This window comes from Motacilla alba, chromosome 11 (assembly GCF_015832195.1).
Source record: "Motacilla alba alba isolate MOTALB_02 chromosome 11, Motacilla_alba_V1.0_pri, whole genome shotgun sequence".
NCBI classification, from domain to species: Eukaryota; Metazoa; Chordata; class Aves; order Passeriformes; family Motacillidae; genus Motacilla; species Motacilla alba.
Genome location: NC_052026.1, coordinates 5,236,948 through 5,258,384, shown reverse-complemented (window position 1 = coordinate 5,258,384; position 21,437 = coordinate 5,236,948). Strand labels below are relative to the sequence as shown.

The 21,437-nt window shown below is 39.7% G+C and overlaps 1 protein-coding gene across 2 annotated transcripts in view; it reads right to left on the bottom strand.

Moving 5' to 3' along the window:
- LOC119705455 (neural-cadherin-like) overlaps positions 1 to 21,437 on the bottom strand; it is a 63,850-nt gene that overhangs the window by 40,756 nt on the left and 1,657 nt on the right. For both annotated transcript variants that reach the window (XM_038147896.1, XM_038147895.1), the window contains exons 2-6: positions 8,001 to 8,198; positions 6,692 to 6,917; positions 4,045 to 4,249; positions 2,250 to 2,361; positions 828 to 1,077 (exon numbers count right to left, since the gene is read on the bottom strand). In XM_038147896.1, coding sequence (XP_038003824.1) covers positions 828 to 1,077; positions 2,250 to 2,361; positions 4,045 to 4,249; positions 6,692 to 6,917; positions 8,001 to 8,198 — 991 coding nt within the window. The remainder of the gene's footprint in view (positions 1 to 827; positions 1,078 to 2,249; positions 2,362 to 4,044; positions 4,250 to 6,691; positions 6,918 to 8,000; positions 8,199 to 21,437) is intronic.

The window sequence follows — 21,437 nt, the reverse complement described above, 5'->3', positions numbered from 1 at the left end:
ACATAAAACAAGGACTGTCAGAAAGCTTTGATGTTTTGTTCAGCTAAACCCCAAGCTTAACATCACTGAAATCTTTGCTTTGCTTTTGTTCTGGGCAACTTCTACTTTTAAGAGTAGAAGGCTGGTGGAGAAGCTGACTGGAAATTCCATTACTAAGCCTCCAACATCACTGCAAGTTTTTAGCACTTCTGGCATTGCTTTGGGTGCTGCTGACTCCCAGCTAGGGAAGAAAAGTGCTTACATGTATTTAGAAGAAAAAAATATATACATACAATTTGTAGGGGATGGAAAGTGAAATTAAGTGAACTCCACTTATTGGCATTTATCTTGTGGGTTTTGTAATTCAGTTGCCGTTTGGGATTGTATCCTCTAAGCATTTTTCTTTGACAGCTATAAACCAGGGATGCAGACTGCTGACTCTAAGTTAAAACTGCCTAATTAAAAGGCAAAATTCCCCAATGTCTCTAGATGAGGGCTGATGGCAACAACTCTGTTGCCTGCTTTTTCTGCCCGATTTCCTTTGGTGGTGGAGGGATGCTCCTGAACTGTATAATCTGAAATTATTGCACCATATCTTTCAGTACATACTGGAAAAAATAAAAGTGCATAAAAGAAATATAATAAAAATAATAAATAAAAATGTAATAAGATAAATTGTGTATATACTTTTTTTTTTTTTTAACTGAGAGTTTCAGAGTCAAAATATCACCCCGCGTTTGTCAGACCAGCTCTCAGCTCTGATTGAACCCAACTCTGGGATCAGCCATTCAACCAAAATACAAAAAGCAACAGTAAAAGATAACAGAGTCTGAAGAATATGTATTTACATAGTCTGAGAAAACTCAGGTGCTTCATCATTCACATTGGAGACATGGATCCTAACAGTTGCTGTGCCAGTCCTGGGCTCTTCCCCTTGATCCACAGCCATAATGATGAACTCATAGAGGTGGTTAGGGCGCTCATAGTCCAACCGTGTGGCTGGAAAAATAGTGCCATGAGAAGTAATGCTGAAATCTTGGCTCAGAGTGTAATACAGCAACTGGGCATTCTCCTTGGAATCACAGTCAGTGGCTGTCACTGGTAGAAGAGAAGAGAAAGACATGGTGCAGATCAAAGTTAGTGAATTGGAATGGTAAGTGCATTTACTACCACTGTAGCAGGATTTGCCTTGGTATGTGGTGCTTGAAACCAGTCAGAGAGCTCTGCTGCCCCTTACTAATCCTTACTCAAAAATAGGTAATTTAAAAAACCAAAAGTTAAGTCTCTGGGAGAATTTAGATGCTAGATCTTGACTTTGTTAAAGAGTCCTGTACCATCAAGAATACATTCTCACATAGAGAAGTATATTCTCATGTCCACCTGACCTACACTGCTGACTCAAAATCACTCAGATCACACACTGGGAAAATAAAGATGGGATATTTACATATATTATTCAACTGAAGCCCATTATGTGTTTGTCAGATCCTATTCATAACATACAAAAATCTATGCTACAAGCACAGTTACCAGACCAGTAACTAACAAACTACCATTAGTACAGGATAAATCACTAAGCAGAACAATAGGAGGTTATAAAAGCCTATTTACTAGGGAAAAGCAATTTTCCAGCAGTTGAATTTCCTTTTACCCCCTCAGGATTTAGAAAAAGTTTATGTGCAGGTTAAAGACCAATACAAGGCCCTTGTACAACTGCTTAATAGACACAAATTTGTTTTCTTGCTTTACAGAGCACCATCACTTGAAGCTCAAGTTCTTGGTCTCCCTGGGAAGAAGCAAAGTCTTTTTGTCAAACATCCAAACAAAACCTCACACAGAACAGTTCAAGTGTACAAGAGGCTGTTAATGCAAGAGAGCAGAATTCCTACAGCAAGCCCACACAGGACTCCCAGAGACAGGCAGAGAAGGTGAGCTGAGGTGTCCATAACTTCTGATCCAGGATCACTCTCTTCCCTCAAGAAGCAAGACTGCTGCTATGAGCCTGCTGTTGTAATACCAACCACAACAAAGTTCTGTCACTTCAACATTCCACAAAGAAAATCTGTTTCTTTTGCCTTCCTGTCCCCCAAAATTGTTTGGGCTGTGGCACCAGTAAATAACTCTAACATGAATCTACAAGGTGTCATTTGCCTTCAGAGAGCTGCAACTACCCACGCTGGGACAGGTAATTTTGCTTTCTGAACTGAATTCTAAGTGGTGCAAGGGAGAAAAATACAGTGAACATAATAAATGGCTTCAGGAGCACTAACCTTGGAGAAGTGCAGTTGTCATAGGAACTGTTTCAGGAACACCAACTTTGCTGTAAATTGACTGATGAAATTCGGGGGCACAATCATTCACATCTGTGATTACAACCAAAACCTTAATGGAGAAGAGGGGAATGTTAAACAGCAAAGTGAATCAAGGGAACGACCTCACTGCTCTGGAAATACCACATGGAAGAATTTCCCAAAAACATCCTTGAAGTCTTCAGCAGCTATACGATAAGACATTTTTCTTAGATTGCTCTTTTTCTGCTGAGTGCCACTGAAATATTACATTCCAAGATACTAGCAATTGCCAAGTCCCTGACCCTGCAGCAATGTTTTCCACTCACCCTTCATCTCCATTGATTATTCCTTATTACTAGTTTAAAGGAAAATGCACCATCTGCTTGCCAAGCACCCTTTTTCCATTATCTTATCTTGCACCACTTCTGTGATTTGTAACATTAAAAACTCTACTGCCAAGCATATTACATTTTAGCATTATAAATCTCTAAGACCAAGTTCTGAATTTAATTACAGCAGCACAAATCAGATATAAGGAACTGATCTCCAGGGAAGTGATCGCCCCAAGCCCGACAGGGCTCAAGGACTGCGTGGACAATGCTGTGAGGCACAGGGTGGGACTGTTGGGGTGTCTGTGCAGGGCCAGGAGTTGGACTCAATCCTTGTAGGTCCCTTCCAACTCTGGATATTCTATGGTTCTGGAAAACCAAGTAAGAGATATAATTTTGCCTTTAACATCCTTACAAATGCTTTCTTATTCCTGTGTCAAATATGAGTCCACAGTTTACGCTCCCACAGTAAGGAGTGTGTAAAGGAGCCTTTCTGGTGGCTCATGCTGCACCTCATGCAGTTAGTGGAGGCATTCTGCATCAGAGAGCACCAAGCAGAGCTGTATTTTTCATGAGCCTTGCAGAGCACATATGCATGAACTAGAGCTGCTCTCTCAGCTATTGAGGTTGTATCCGTGTAAAACAGGTACAAGTTAAACTACCTCTAGGCTAAACATATTTGTAAAATCATCTCATAATCCTCTTTTGAGTCATATTTTACCATTCTTCATCTTGTAGTACACAAGGGTCAACTGAAACTATCAGGCTCTGATGTGCTACAGCCAGTGTTGGTTACACTGGCATACTGCTTCCTGTCTCTGTGTCCTCACACTTGATCCTAATAATTCTGTCTCCAGCTCCCTATCTCGTTTTCTGCAGCAGGAACAAACTCATATAGTATGCTTTTCCTAATTCAGTGAATCTCTGAATTCAAGTAACTGTAATAACTATATTAAGAAATATTTTTGCTGTCAAACAGCTTTCTAAAGTACCACAAGCCATCAGCTTTTAATATCAGTGAATTTTTATTACTTTCTTGTTTACAAGTTCACTTTATGTTCTTGATACAAAACAAGTAATTCTTTGTTTTGCCTTTCTTTCAGAGTGGAATAAGCTCAAATGTACCTCAAACTTGATGAAAGTGGAGTAAGACAAAACCTCATCTGGCTTCGCCACATCCATTTCCACGTATTACCAGATAAGGCTTGGGATCTATGATGGGATGGCATATTGATCCCTCAGAAACAGCTTTTAGAGCATCTGCAAGAGTGAAATCCAAGAGTACCTAAACCACTCCTCAACATCTCCCCACAGACAGAAAGACTTTTGAAATGGACAGCGGAACGGCCAGCATGGGGAAACGGGAGCTCCTGGTGAATCTGTCCAGATGCAAAAGGACGAAGGAAAATGGAAATGCAGCCAGGCTGCTGGAGGGGAACACCTACCTCAGCAGCAGTGCTGAACTGCTCTTCACTCTCCTCTGCCCTGACCAAAAGGAGGAACTGGTGGGGGTCTCCTTCATAATCCACTCTCCGAGTTAGACTGAGCTCTCCTGTTGCCCGATCAATGCTGAACAGACCCCCAGGATTAGTGAGCAAACTGTAGCTCAGGGATTTCTTTTGATATGACACAGCAGTGACTGTAAGAAAGCTGCATTAAAAGAAATAAAAGAGAGGACTCAAGGACATAACACGACATTCTGAAAAATATGACAAAAGCGATGCGTATCAGAAATGATGGTGCAGCCCTGCAGGTCTGCTCAGAGGTATGCTCAATGAAGTCAGTGACAGCTGTATCTAACACCAAATTCAAGGGTTTTGTTACACAGTGCTTCTATCACCTTGGGGTTAAACAGATAAAGATTCTTGGAAGCAGAACACAGTAAGGATTAAAAATGCAGGAACAGAGGATTTAAATTTTGCTGCAACTGAATTTGCCTACTTCAACTTCCTTCTGTGGTAGTGATGGTTTTCAGGCAGGAAACTAAAAGATAAAGCAAGATGAAAAAGATTTGTTTTAATAACAGCACAGTAAGTTTGCTGCAGTCATACCATCCAAAAGTCCCAATAGATAACAGCAAAAGGATAAAAGCCAGACCCTAACAGCAGTGTGTGTTACAGCTTACAATGGACATATATTTTTAGCTCATCTGACACTATCTTTTTTCCACTGAAGTGCAATGTGTTTAAAGCCTTCAAGTGGAAGCACCCACAATAAGAAGTAAAAGAAATTTAAAACTAAATATTTTTAAAGGATTTAAGCCAGAAAACTAATTCTTAAAGTTCTCTTGCTTTAACATGCAAGTTTCTTAGGAAAAAGAATTCCATCTCCCAGGAGAACACACCAACATGATCCTGCGGCAATTACAGTCAAAAAAACACAAACTCATTTTGTGCAAACTCCTTTCTCCCCCCCTGCATTGCCATGCTGCTGTGCCTCACTTCCCTCTGCTGCACTACTGAACCAATGGACGACACTGCTGTGGGTCATTATCTCTCTTCAGTTTTCTCCTGTATTTCCCTGTGCTGAGGTCTCACAGGCAGTTTCAGCCAGCGCACGACTGCATTCCTGCCAACAGGAATTATTTTGCTCTCCTTCCAGCTCCCTGCCCTGGCTGCATGTTCAAGCCACCTCTCCTCCCCTGCCAGCACTGAAAATCTCAAGTCCATGCTGGGAGCACATTTAACAGCACAACTGAAAACTTTTCTTACCTTTTTTATCTTTGTACCTCCTCGGCTCAGGCTGCCCGTGCAGCTGGAGCTCATTGGAGTGACAGGCAGACCAAAGGAAGGCAAAGATTTGGTAATGCTCCTCTGCTCAGCAGCAGCCTTAAACCAGGCTCTGATTAGGAAATCCTAAACCCAGAAACTCAGTGCATGACAGCAACTCTGGACTGATTTGGCAAACCAAAAATACTACACCTGCATACTTGGGTAATTGGTCCAATTTAAATATGGATTTTCATGGAAATGGATTTTCATGGCTATTTCTGGACAACAAATTAAAGAAACAACTTTCACACTTTCATTGTGTATATTCAAACCTTTTTAGATGTAATAACCACACAAAATGCTTAATTCCTTTTGGATATTACCAAGTCATTTGATCAACTGACTAATCTACTATCATCTAAGGTGTGCAAACCTATTTATAATAGTAATAAAAAAAGTTATGAATAATTTTATGTTTAATTCTAAACATTATTGAACCCAAGACAGCAGGTACCTGTTGGACATTACATGTTGGGTATTTTGCAGTTATTCAATTTCTTTTATGCCTGTGCAATTTAATTTTATTGCAGTTTTTTAAAAAATCTTGTTACATACTAAGATTTTATTTTAAATCTTAACAGTCCTTACTTATCTGAACACTGTAAAACTGAATATTCCAGACTGAACATTAGTACCACAGATAATATCATATTAATAATATTTGAACTGCCACAGAAGGAACACATTGACGGGACAAAAGTATTCTCAAATTCAAGTGGAAAAGAAAATATTTGTTGTAAGGAAAAAAAACAGTTTGGAAAAGAAGGGACTGAGTATTCAGATGGACTTATGTTACTAACATTTTCTGTGATACTTCAATTGACATGGCCATACAAAGGATAGAGAAATAACATGGAAAGTTCTGTGGCATCTTCATTTTAGCTCAGTTTGTCATTGTGAATAATACAGGAAAAAGAATCTTAGTTTTTCCAATTTTCTCTTGGTGGAGAAGGCATTTCTCCAAATTTGACACATAAAATTAATGTATTCTTTCACACAGGATATCTTCCTTCATGATGTAACAGTACTAGTTTGTATTCTGCATTTTTTTTCAGAGTTAAGAAACAATCAACATCTAATCCGTTCCATATAATTTCAAAAAGTAAGAAAGAACAACTATTCAATAGCACTTCTCCCTGTAAAAGGGTGACTAAAACAATACATCATCAAACTGTGTCTGGATCACTGCTATTAAGAGACCTGAATAGCTTCTCACAGTATTTATTTGTGATTCACAAACAATACCAAGGCTCTGGGGAGATCAAACAGAAGTCAAAAGCAGGACCCCAACCTCAGGGCACTGTAGTGAGCCATTACTTACGGTTCTCCTTGCGGGGTGCTCTCAGGAACATACACAAAGTATGAGATGTTGGTGAACTGTGGTGGCCGAAATCCAGCAATTACAGAAACAGAGGCTGGGGACCCTCTGCTTCCAAGTTTATCTGCTGCTAGTACAGTCAGCAAATACTCCTTGTCCCTCACCAATGGCAAACCTGTTGTTTTAATCCAGCCAGTGTCCTTCTCAACTTCAAATCTGTCTTCACCGCCTGAAAGGAACGAGTCCACAAACTGTCATCAGTGAGATCATGTTAATTTGATTACAATTAGGAGGAGAATACAGGGTCAATTCCCAAATTGGCTTTGGCTTAGGATCAGCATGCACACTACGGTTCAAAAGTTTATTTAGAACTTAGAAATCAGTCACTACATTCATCATTCATGACTGCATTTCAAAATTCCATTTCGTTCTCTGGACAATTATCACTCTCCTTTATCACTGAATTATAAAATAGTTTGGATTGGAAGGGTCCTTAAAGTCCATCTCATTCCGCCCCCTGCCACGGGCAGGGACACCTCCTACAAGACCAGCCTGCTCCAAGCCCTGTCCAATCTGGCCTAGGACACTTCCAGGGATCCAGGGGCAGCCACAGCTTCTGTGGGCAACCTGTGCAAGGGTCTCCCCACCCTCATAGGGAGGAATTTCTTCCCAATATCCCACCTAAACCTACTCTCTGTCAGTTTAAGCCATTCCCCCTTGTCCTGTCACGCCAGGCTCTTCTGAATAGTCTCTCTCCATCTTTCTTTTATCCTCCAAGACTTTGCTGTTGCTTGACCCCAAGTATCCCTTATCAGAAAATGCTCCTCTGGAGAGGTATTGTTGCTCCTCATCTGCTCAGACACTGTTGAACTATTACTAAAGTTTCTTAAAAGGAGACACACAAAATATTATCACTGAGTTTGTACAAGCTTTGCACAGCACGGACCTTCAAAAGTTCTTTACAAATGAACCAGAAGCATGACTCCCACAAGGGACAGGAACATTAACCCTCCTCTCCATCCAACAAACTACTCCTCCACAGACTGTCTCATAAACACAGTTGCCATTGCCACCCCTTGCCAAAGCCTTGGGATTACTGACTGCACTAGTCCCCATCATACCCAGGGATATATATGGGCAAGAACTCAACTTTGCAAAGAAATCTGTCCATACATCAATAGAAGTTGATTTTTCTCACACTTAGATCTGAAGGTTTATGGACCTCTTGCAGGCGGAAGGGAAATTCAAGCTGAGAATAAAAAGTAACAATAGTGGGGCATAATACTCAGGGAATAGGAGGGTTAAAATTTACCTTCCAAGAGAAAATATTCTACAGTTCCATGGATCCCTTCATCTGCATCCACAGCAAGCAGCTTGTACACTTCAGTCCCTCCTGCAGCCTCAGGGGAAACCACAGCCAGGAAGGGGAAGGGCTCCATGGCCCACTCAGGGACGTTGTCATTCACGTCTGTCACAGTAAGGGACACATGCACCAGGTACCAGTCCTTCCCTAAAGGTCACAGCAAAAGGAAGAAATCGTTAGACAGCTACTTCATGGCACTGAGAGTAACAGGAACCTATCGGGACCTGAGTGTGCACTTCCTGCAATGCTGCTGGCACATAACCCAGAAAAACCTGGAGACTGAAGTTCTTCTGGAATGAACAGCATCCAGGAACAATGTGAGGAAGAAATAGCCAGCACAAGCACTGCTGACCTGCAAGACTGGGGCCACCCATATCACATTCTTCTGAGACCTCTTCCTAGGAAGAAATCCCCCATTCTTAAATTTTCAAACTTTAAATACCTTGTTTTCTAAAAAGTGATTTCTTTTTCTGAAGAAGAAAAAAAAATGCATAAAATGTTTTGTTCACGCAAAGTTACAGCAACTCTGAATTTTGAAAGTTAAATACTTGTTGCCAAAAAATTCTAATCTACTCTGACCAATGATTTGCCCTTCTATAAAGTTCACTGAAATCCTAATATAGTTTTCACTCCTATTTAAGTTGAAATATTATTAAATACATACAATCAAAATCCAGAAGAACAAACCACAAAATGGAAGTTAAAAATTTTCCAAAAATTAACAGCATAAGATCCTTAAAAATTGAGGAAAAAATATTTATTATAATTTTACCATTACTGAATTAACCCATGAAATAGCAGAGCTCCTAACAAGTAATAAGGATCAGCCAGGTGCTGCTGAAAAGGTGGCAGAAAGGACACTTGAGACACTGATGGAGCAAAGGGGTTTTTTTAAGTGATAATTATCAATAATAACAGGGAGCACAGTACGAATAAAACTTGGGCCCGTGGGCCAGTCTGGCTTCCAGCAGACTAGCACTGACCTTGTAAATAATTCAGGCCAGAAGCCAAGCTGATTCCCGCAGGCCAGAGCTAATGCCTCTGGCCCCACGTGCCTCCAAAGGCAGCACAACTGCACTGGCACTGCACTGTGCTCCAGCCTGGAATGTGGCCCAGGCCAAAACTGCCACCTACACTTACAGAATGACTTAGCCACAAGCTTAATAATGGATGTGAAGTCAGAGTTTTTAAAGTTGACTGTGTTAATACTTGATTTCAGTGTTGATTTATTATTTATACATACATGAAAACATACAGACAAGCATTTATTGTCAAAACAGCTCTACAGGAATTGAAACAATGTGCAAATAGGAACATCTAAAACCACCAGTTTTAATTTAATCAAATTAATAATACAATGACCTTAGTATTTAAGTATATATTGATGTAGAAAGTGCTGCCAAAATATCTAATCTTTTAGACAGTGTTGTGTTGCTAAGGAAGCCTATTCTCCCAGGACGTTCACTTAGTCTGAACTGCTGTACTCATTCTCCCTCTCTACTGCAGCCTGACATCCCTGTACAAAAAACATCCCTATTCCAACTCAAATCTGTCCCTTTGCATGAGGTGTGCATGTACAGACTCCCACAGAAGCACCACCTCCTGCAGCTTCAACTTTCCATACTCAGGAGTTCCTGTCTGGTGGCACGTGGCAAGTTCAGCACAGCACATCAGAATTGCCATCTGTGAACAACCAGCTCACGGGCTGTTGTAAAGAAAACTCCTTGGTGTTGTGCCTGGCAAAGTCAAATAGAAGTTTCTTAGTTTAGATTCCTGAGACTTAATCCATCCTGACCTTTGAGTACATCTATTTTTACCCAGAAAATTCTCTTAACAGAAAAAATCAGCAGTCACCCAGGATAATCACTGAGGCTGTCTTGAGTTCACCTTGTAAAATTGTATTAATTCATCTGTATTTTAAACCTGTGAGTGAATACATGGCCTTTTTTTGTTTCTCTTAAGAGCAACAAAAAGTGTATTGACAGTAACTTGTTAAATCCAAATTAATTTCTTTGTAATTATACCCTGTATCAAGAATCTAATGTTCTAGGGAATATAATATTAGTTTTACAGTACCACATATGAAAAAACAGTGCCTACGGCAAAACCCAATATCTAATTTATCAAACAGTAAATTACACAAGTGATCAGTTTCCTGAAAAAGAAGCCGTATTGGGTTTGCCCATTAAACATGACTTGCACCACTGTAGAACATGGATACATGCAACATGTGTTCTGACATTTTCATGGTAAAATTCCCAGTTACCATGTACATCCAAGTCTTACAAAGCCTTCCTGACTGCGAGATCCCCTGTGTGTCAGGTACCACTGCACCTCTGCAGACAGAAGTGTTGGGAGGCTCAGTGTTGGGACGCTCAGTTCAGTTTCTGTAGACCAGTCTTCTTTAAAACAGTGTCTGTGCAGCCAAAGTTTCCAAACTCAAACTGCCTCACCACAAAACACAGCTGACACTGAGGTGTGAGCACAGGTGCCTGCTCTGCTGTTGCACTTCCCTTGCACTCACCCAGGTAGAATTCCCTTCAGCATTCAGACAGACTCTGAGAGCGGCTGCTTTGCTTTCTCTTGAGTGTAGCACCAAAAAAAAAAAGCCACAAAAAGCTGAAAAACCTTTAAAAACCCCCAAATATGTCAAAAGAAGCAGCATAAATATTACTTCTCAGTACTATAGTAAATAGTACCAGATGTGTTTTAAATAGATGTGTTCTCATGTCAGAATGTGTGTCCCAAATGCCCCAGGTCAGCCAGTCCAAGACACCTGAAGAAAATGCAGAGGAGGGAATGTGCTGGACATTGATCCAAGGTTAAAATACACCACAGCAGCACACACCAGGGTGAGCTCTAAATGCAAAGTGCCAAATGCAATCAGGGACTGCTTGAACACTCCTAAGATTTTAATTAAAAGGTGTCCAAACAGAGTAGCTCCAAAAGGGAGAAATTAATGTCAAAATTGCCCGTCTCTTCACAAAAGAACGGCTCTGGTGGAAGCTGCTCCAAGTTTGTAAATACCCACTATTAGCCTAGTTTGCCTGGGCATACTGTGGGCTTAAAGTAGCAGCACTAAATTAGAAGCTGGGTTAAGAACCTCTGAAAATCTGCCCCTATAATAGCAAGACCTATTGAGGATTTGAATGCTACCTTGGTAACCCTGCTAGGAGTACAAAGGTTACTGATTTGTCTCTCTGGTGTCTGGAAATCATTCTCCTAATCAGCCCCTGAACTCACTCTGGTTCAAGTCCTGCTAGAGTTCCTAACATGCATGGGTTATGTATTCATATGTCAAAAAGTAAGTCCCAATTTAAGAATAATTCATTTTTATTGAATAAGTAGTAATAAATCTGGTTACAAATCCCTCTTTCATCACTTAACCAATGCCAACTCACTGAAAATTAATATGCTGATACTTAGAACATACTTATAACGGAGAAACAGTTGTAAGAAAACTGCAAAAGGGCATAAGGACCAAGCTTAATCCTCACATGCTCTATCAAACTTTATTGCTCAAAAACTCAAAGGACTTGGGCACATTCCTCCAGGTACTTTAGCATTTAGGAGACCTTAGTGTCATTCTGACATCTTGGCAAGACCAAAGCTTTCAGCAATATGTTGGTTACTTCTGGAACACGTGAATAACCTTAAGAATTTCGTTAGGACAGTCAGGACAGTCAGCAGGAACTGCAGTGCAGGTAAGGGAAGAGACAGCATTTTAGTGCCTCTGTTGACCAGCATCCGTTTCCACTGCATATGACTCTACAGATCTTACTGGAATATTATCTTCCTCTATCAAGCCCAGACAATCTGATTCATAAGAAAAAACGCTGAATAAATCATCATGATTTCCCAGATAAAGGCAGTCTGGAGGAAAATGACTGCAAGTAAGTTTTCCCTTGACTGCATGCCATATATCAAAGGAAAAGCTACGGCAGGAACACCGACCAGGACTGGACCTCTCTGCAGAGACCTACAAATGTGACCTGACAACTTGTGGAAACAACATCAGGGTGTCCAGCGAAGCATGACTGGACAAGGGCTTGCCAGGGGACAACGAATGTGATGAAGAGACCGACAGCAACAATAATGTCTGTGTAATATGTGGATGTCTAGCAGGACAATGCATTAAGGATTTCAAAGTACATGTTCGTGAACATGATTTTTTTTTAAGCATAACCCCACATTCTAATTAGCACAGCAAGTATTTCCGAGTTTCTGCTTGACTGTAATGACCATGACACACACAAAAGGCAGTCTCTTGTGTTTTGTAACTGACACAGCTGCTTGCCTGCAGAACAGACCTTAAACCAGATTTCCAATTCGTTTTGAATAAGGTACGTAAAATTAATTTTCTCCCTTACTTATGAAAATTTTTTGTGCTTTAAGACAGTGGATGGATAAAAATTTTAGAAATATACACCTCCCTATAGTTCAGGTGCCTCTGTCCATCAAAACATCCCCCATATGTACCTTACAGATATATTAATTATATATGTACATCAGTGTATAAAAGTAACAGTACATGATCTTGAATCTGCATTCATATTTCATGGTTAATAGTAGTTTATTGGTACTATATGTGCAGTAATATTGCTACATTATAGTAGAAAATAATATGTTACAATTCCACTCAAATCTTAGCAGAAACAGCTTAAAACTGCTAATCCTCTGTGGATTTGGGTTAAGTCCTTCAAACACACAGAGAGGTTCTACTGAAGTTATCTGTTCCCAATAGCAGGCCCTGACAAGCAGTGGAGATACCTGCCACTACCTCCAGCAGTGCAAGTCAACCACTACTGAGATCCTAAGTCAGGAATCTGACCCAGGCTTCATTTTCCCAAAAAGAATTTTCAAACTCTTGTGTAACACAATAGCAGTTACAACTGTCTCAATATTAAACGCTAGATGTTTGACTTTCAAGCCAGGCACACCATAGATATCTTACACAATGTCATCCATTCAAAAGAAATCCTACTCAAAGAATGGTTCTGCTAATTAGATTGTTGGCACACACACGGATTTTGCATTTGACAGATTTTCTTCCCCAGCTTCAGACAACAGAAAAATTTAAATTGCTTTCTCACAGATACTGAGCAAGAGGAGATAAAACACAAAATGGCCCTTGCTGATCGTGAACATGACAGTAACATAACACTGGAATATCTTATGTCAAAAATGAGTATTTTTAAAAGTCATAGAGAAAAAAGTATTTCCTATTCAAAAGGGTAAAATCATCTTTTTATTTAATCAGAAAGTATATTTTCTCTTATTTTTCTTCAGCGTGGAAACTAATGAAAACAAGTTCTATAAGCAGATTGCTTTTCCCACATATTTGCAAACACCACTTATTTGCCCTTTGCAGTATCAAATCTAAGCCCCTCCACAGCTCTCTTTTCAATTTATACAGGAAACTAAAACTAAAATGATAAACTCTAGTCCAGAGGTTTTTCCTACTTTAGCTGCTTAATTCCCTATTAGAGTCAATTCGTGTATCATCAAAAATCCTTCTTAGGGCAGCTCATCCTGAAGTCTGCTTTTTTCCCCTCTGATATTCCCTCCAGTTGGAATTACTTCATTTTAACTTAATATTACTGACAAAAGCTGTAGCACTGAAATTCATTCCCTATCACCAAAATCAATCTTCATAATCCACTGCTGAAACTTCATCATAGGTATCTTATCTATAATTGCTTATTTTTCATGCCTATCTGTGGTTGAAAACTGATAAACAGAAGGATTTATTATACTGCCTTGCTCTGAAATCCAACCACATTAGGTAGGCTAATACACTAGCTGGCCACCTTTCTGCTCACAGGAAATATTATATATCATCACTCATCATTTTCATCCCTTGAAAAAAAAAAAAAAGAAAAACAAAAAATTAAATAACTTGCTGAGAATTTCAATCACAGTAAAAATGGAAAAAAATGGCGATGAGTCAGTTAAAAAAATAGGGAAAGTCTCTAAAACATTTAACAGCAATAACAACAACAACCAAACAGGAAAAAGCCTTAATACTCATATACCATGAGGACTGGGTTACACTTCCCACATGAAATTTAAGACATACAGAGGAACTTAGGAAGGGAAAGCCCTCTTAAAATCTTAAAATGAACTTCTTGGGACAGTTCAAGTTTAAGACTTGTTGAAATGGAAGAACATACTGAAAATTACAAAAAGCAATCTGGTATCTTGATGGGATCATGGTTCTCTTCTGCTTTAGGTTTTTACAGCTTTACTGAATCCAGGCTTATTTGAAAAATCTCTTCTGTGATGTCCACCATTAAGTTTCTGGGAAGGGATTTTAACATAAAGTAACACAAACCAGTTGCTCCAACCTGCTATTGCAGCTGGTTATAAAGGCTCACTGGACTGCAGAGAGATACTGCAAACTGACACATCCTGTCATTTCAGACAGCAACCAGAAAAAATATTCCCCCACCTACCAATAAAGTTACCAAAGGTGGCAGGAAGAAGGCAAAGGACTTAATACTTAAGCATTCATTTAACAGCAACTTCTGAAGGCTCTTCTGGTTACACCAAGCCTTGAAAATCATGCCTGCTGAAACCCTCTGACTGCAGTTTCAAATACTGGAGGTCAGAGCTGCCTCTAAACCCATCTCTTTTCACCATGTCATTTTAAAAGATGCTGTCAATCTGTGAAATCCAACGTATTTTCAGACTTCTGATTGCATTAGGATTATATGACTGTCTTTTCTCTCAAAAATCCAATGGATAATTCTATAAGACGAGACTTGGAAATAAAATCCTTATATTCATGCAAAATGTAGGCTTCTCTGCATCAGTGTAATTGATAAAACTGACAATGCCAGACATCCTGATTTTTAAAAATCTGACAATAGAAAATATGTAGTTGACTGAACATGTCTCTGCAATTGTGGACAAACATTATACATTCCTTGAATGTTCTGAGGGAAGAGGTATTATATTATCATGATTAAACCACGATGGGTGAGAAGCTAGGCTGCTCCTGGCATTTTCAGGTCATTACAATTTATTTTTAAAAGGAGATTATGAGAGAGTTAAAAGTCTTGCAAGCCTTGAGGTTACTATGGCTCTTACATACTGCCCTAAATCCATCAGCAAATTAAGTATTCAAGCTGCTATTTTTCTTTATGGCTTGTGGGATTTTTTTTAGGTTGCTCCTACTTTTTACCTTAAATAGACAAATGTTTTTTGAAAACTTGGGAGTTTTTATTTGGGTTACTCCAAGTTAAATGTTTGGAGTTGGTTGAGAGGATATTGAAGTTTTGAAGACTCTCTGCAAATATCATCCTGTGCTATTTTAAAACCTCACTCTATAATATGTGTTCATGTAAAATACCTACTGAGTATAGAGTTTGGGAAGACATATTTTCAGAAAAAAAAATATCTTAATGCCCTAAGCCTCTAGCTGCAATCAGGAAAAATCTCTTTTCCCATTTTCATACCATAACATGAGATAAAAGCTACTGGTTATTGTACCCAGTCCTACTGTATATCCTTCAAAAAATAGGACAATTATGCACAAACATTTCTCTGCTGTCATTTCTAAAAATTCCTGAGGTATATGATGGGCTACTTTTAAGTACAGTAGTTTGCTCATTCATAAAACATAAACCTTCTAAAGAGATAACTTTGATGGGCTCAAGCTGGGGACAGCCCATGTTCTCTCCTAATATGCCTCATCTTTTTTGCAGACAGAATAATGACAGCCCGGCATGTCTCTGCTCCTTACCATCATACAGCTTTTAAAATAGAAGTTAAAGCAAACCAGAAAACAAAAGTAAAGGAAGCATCAGAGGAGCTCAATGATCATGGCAGAAAGGATATTAGCATAAATAACCAATTAAAAGACATTAAGGTGATGACCATGTTATCAGGGACTTCCAGTGTGGCATCAATCTTCTGAGGGTGGCAGTCAGGGAAACCAAGCGTGCCCAGATGTGAAATAATGACTGCAAATTAATAATCACAACAGACATCCTTAAATAGCAAAACATGTGTCTCAATGAATTACTATTGATTGCCAAAAAGCATTACCATTAATAGAGGACTTGGCTAAAGCAGGAGCAGCTACTGTGCCACTGTAAGATGGGAAGTTCTCATGAATTTTCCTTAGAGTTTCTTAGGGAAAATCCAGCTTGTTTTTCTGTAGTCTTTCATAGGCAAGGAGGAAAAAATTTTAGAAAAGGAAAAAAAGGTTAAAATGCCACCACAATCAGTAGCTTCACCAACAGAGCCTGTTGTACATCCTCGGATCATTGTGGAATCCTAGAATGATTTGGGTTGGAAAGGACCTTAGAGCTCATCTCATTCCAAACTCCTGCCATGGGCAGGGACACCTCCCACTAGACCAGGCTGCTCCAGACCCCATCCAGCCTGGCCTGGCTGTTCCATAATTTATTTGTTCTATCAAATTGTCAAATTTGTGCTGAAATTTAGTTAGATTTTGAGAAAAAAAGGAAGTCAATTTCTTTTGTATAAACTGAATGTTTGAGACTATAAACAGCCAGAAGATCTAAACAGCTCTGGTGTTCAAGTCATAGCAGTCGCAGAAAGATATTTTTAATCTGACTGCTTGGAATAGAAAGCAGAAAATTTCAAAATATTCAGACTGATCAAACATCAGGATGGTGCTCCACAGCTTCCTGAGACAATCCTTTCTGCCACAAATCAGTAACATTCCAAGCCTGTAAACACCCATAGCTGTCCTGAGTGCACACAGAACACACTTTTTTCTTTTACTCAAGTGCATGAAGCCCACTGCTGTTTAATGAAACCCATCTGCTGGATAATAGATTATGATTTCAACTTAAGCTCAGCTTGAAGCGTAACTGTTGACAGCTGTAATTCATGAAAGAGGGAATAAGAAATGTAAAAGGCAAAACATCACCCAGAAGCTACTTAATTCTTAGAGATGATCCCCCCAGAATCAATACAGCTAGTAAGGGACTAAGGTCTCAGATAAAATTAAAACAGATGATCCTTGACTCCCAACCACAAAATCCTTCAAGGAGAAAATATTACTAAAATTGGGATCTCCACTCTCTATGTTGATTTAAACAGGATAAATATATTTAAAGTACAAGAGATGCTGTTAACTGTTGGAAAGCATGTCAAACATCACCCTCAGTGAACCCCCAATGGGAAAAAAATGAACGACAGGAGATTACAAAGCTAAAGCCCATGGATCAAGTAAGGTCAAGGGAGCTTGAGACAGCAGGATTAGAGAGGTGGGATCTTTAATGCACTTCCCCCAAGCACTAATGGAGTAATAATGGCTCCTTCTCAAATTAAATGCTGCCCCATGTTGAAATATTAATGTGTATGACAGTCTAAGAAATTTTACCTTCCGCTCACTGGGTAAAAACTTTAAATAGCGTTATGCTTTTGGAAAGAGTAAATCGTGTCCCAATAAATTGAATGGCATAAAATCCTGAAATGCCACCAAAAAAACGTGAGCACAACCATCAGCCCTTCCAGGCAAGGTTAACTGAAGAATATAGGGGCTGAGTGGCCAGTGGGGTCACCAGAGGAAACTCCTCCTCAAGGACCATGCGCCAAAAAAACATGTTAAGCCCTGAAATTCTGACATTCTCTTCAGCATTTCATGGCACAAACTAATGCATAGGGTCTTCCTGGTGTTTCCCTTTGGTTTGAGGTTATAAAGTTTGTGTTTTGGTTTATTTTCTTTTGGATAAAATGTTTGCTAATTACAAAAAAACCATAAAGATTGCCAGGCCATTCTTCAATTTCAAGTGTTTTCAGCTCTCAAGATTGATTTTTCTGTCTGGTGCTAAGGCAGAACCTCACAGCACCTTCTAGTATCTGAAGGAGCCTGCAGGGAAGCCAGAGGGACACCCTTTGTCAGGAATTGCAGTGACAAGAAAAGGAGTCATGGGTACAAATTCAAAGAGAGGAAATTTAGCGTAGGATGTTAGGAAAAAATCTTTTACTGTGAGACTGGTGAGAGACTGGAACCGGTGTCTCAGGGAGGTTGTGGATGATCCCAGCCTGGCAGTGTTCAAGTGCAGGTTGGATAAGAGCTGACCTGAAGCTGAAATACCAACCAAGGCACTATGTCCTCTCTTGTCCAGGCCCTGAAACTCCTCCACAAGCACAGGAGAACCCATTCCTTTAAAAATAAATAAATAAATAAATAAATAAACCAAACCCCATTCCATTTAAAAAAGTGCAGATTTTCCTGTTGCTACTTTCTAGTGAATAATTAACGCCTCCAGAAAACAAAAGTATGATAAAACTAAGTCTACAATGTATCAAAAAGCCAGAGAGATACACAATTAATAAACAGAACTAGTAACACAGTATTTCCTCTACAGAATGCAGTTAATTTTACTGCAGCAGTAAAATAGAACAAATTATTTCAAAGGATTAAAAAAAGGATTTTTTTGGGCATCTACATTAAAATAAAACATTGATAACATTGATAACCAAAATATGTTTGTCACAAAGCAATCACAGCATGTAATGCACTGGTAACGATGATAATTAGTGATTTGTGCGCATCACTAACAAAAATTTTAGAGCTCAACTGCAGCTTTGCCAAAAAACCTCCACCCTGAATGCCGAAAAGTTCTTCAGACTGCAAAAGCCCTTCAAATCTACCCCTGACAAGGGCAAACATACACCAGCACAAAGCCTATGGTCTACCAAGAAATACTCCAGGCAGCAGAGAGTGAGTGTGTTACACTGGTAGGTACTTGCCAGGCCAAGAGCAGTGAGCTCCCTTAACTCACACCTTCAACAAAACACAACTCAGACAGAGAAAACCCTTCCTTGTCATCAATGTGGAAGATATCTGGATATTGAGATGCTAAAGGTCTGGCTGCATCTGGAACCCCAGCCCTGCACACGCTGCTGTGCTGATTATCCAGGACAGAATCGAGAGGAAGTAAACAGAAAAATACTCAAAATTCTCTTTTAGCTAAAGGGGGAAAATAAACAAACATACAGCCTGTTATATGCCACTTGAAGAAAACTGAATTCAGGCAAAGGACATCTACACAGTCCCATTTATGAGCTAAAGAGTGTGGGCTGTCACAAACTAGGAATAAACTGCTCAACTGCTCAATGTTGCTTTATTACCATATGCCCATCTTCTTGCTACTAATTTGAGAATGGTCCATCAGACAAAAAAAAAAAAAAAAAAAAAAACAAAAACAGTTCTTGTGCCCAGAGATGCATTAGGATCACTTGTGGCACAATGCTTTTAAGCACTTTTTACTGCTGTAAGTAATGAAGTGCACATTGCAAATGAATCACAATAAACTACACTGAAAAGATAAAGGAAAATAGGGTAGACTTTATATGCTAAAGTATTTAAACATCTTGTCTTATCCTCAACATCATTGCCTGGGTTGAAGAAGAGAGTAATGACAGAATTAATTATTGGTTCATTTCAGTTCACAGTTACCAGGCAGCAAGAAGAGTGGAAAATATAAAAAAAAAAAAATTAAGAAATTAATACAACTTTATATCAGTTGAAAATAAATAGACACCTGATACCATAAGCTCTAATACTAGACCCCCACAGCTGCTTAAATGTTTACATTTATGTATAATGTAAAATAAGTGACCACAAATGTTAAAAGCAAAGTAAACAAACTGGAGTAAGAACCTGAACTTGCACTTTTATTCACAACAAAATTCAGTGTAGCCATCTCCACACTTTAATTCACCCTGAATGTTCACTTCTGTAAATACTGTGTTTTCTCCTGGAGCTTTTGCAATATTCTGCACCTATTTCAGACTAAGTAAAACACAGTTATGCTAGGCATCTTTCTCCTATCCCTTCCTTTTGGTTTTCTTTTTTCAGATTACTGCAGTTTGGACTGTGAGTAAACAGAGAGACAGAACTTTCTAAATCTGTTTCAAAGTATTACGTTAAATGTATTTTATACTCCTATAAAAGGAGTATGAAAGCATTCTGCAACCTCAAAGAGTTTTGAAAGTATCAAGTCATTACTAACCTTTAACTGATGAAAACAATAGTATTAAGATGTATTTTGAATTTGATGTCCTTTAAACAAAGAAACTTAAAATCATCACTACCTAAATCATGGCATTTGGACTGTCCACAATTGCTGTCTACCTTATCTCAGAGTCTGAACTCAGTCCTACATGTTTCTTAGAGATTTATTCTCTTACTACTACATAGTACCAGCAGTAATAGATTAGGCTAGAGGAAAATGCTCCAAACTACTTAGTTAAACTAGATGATGGTAAAAAAAAAAAAAAAAAAATCCCTGAAATTAAGTTAAAACTTGTTTCAGATTTTTTTTTTAACTCCCTTAGCAAGCATTGCCCTGGAAGTGAAATCTCGGGCATGACAGAATGACAAGCTTTGTTCCAGGCAATCTCAGACTTCTATATTCAGACTAGGTAAGGGGAAAAACGATCACAAAGGTGAGACCTGCAGTAACCCGGGGCAAGGTTAGCTACCACTTCTCCAACAACATCTTCTTGATCCTGACAGAGGGAACTGACACCAGCAAAGGGCTGGAACTTGAGCTACATGACAGAGTGGCGAACATGCCAGCAGCACACTGGGATTGACCCGATGGGTTCTGTCACTGCCTCGGAGCAATGACATTCCCCTCGGCAGGCAGCCTGGCTCAAGACTGACTAGCGGGGGTAGGACACACACAGCGCTGTGCTTTGGAAATCGGTCCGTCAAGCTCTTGGTCTGCAGCCAAAGCTCAGGCTGGAACACACCACAAAGCCAGCGCAAGCGACTGACACCAACACGCGACAGCGACAGGCACGACAAAACCCCAGAGAGAACGAGAGGAGGATCTGAGAGCTGCTCCTCAGCACCCGAGCGAAAGGAGCTGCTGGGGTAGCCTTGCTCCACAGGGGGAAGTATCCGTGTCACCGAAACTGTCAGCGCTAATTAGAGCCCTGCAGGCATCCTCAGGGATCGCGCAGACACCGAGGAATAAGCTGCCTCTCACTCCTATGGGCTGCCCCTCGGTCAAAAGCAGGCGAGATAAGGGAGAGGGATGGCGTGGGAAGCTTTTCATCTCTCCCGCCTGCGCTGCTCTGTGGCTGAGGGAAATCACCCTGAGCAGCTGCACTGCTGAGCAGTTAATCGTTTTCACAACCACTAACAGTCTCATCATGCCAAACCCTTCCTGAACCTTTCCAAGACGAAATCAGGCCAACCAACTCATGTCTTCTGATAAGATTTTCTCCAGAATACTCATTCTGGGCAATCTCTGCAACCTTGTTACAATCGCAAGTAACATAAAAATTAAAAAAGCGACACGGTGAATGGGCAGAGATATTCACCATTCATAAATTAAAAATATGCTCAAACTAATCTGTATTTTCGTAGGTGAAAAATATTAACCG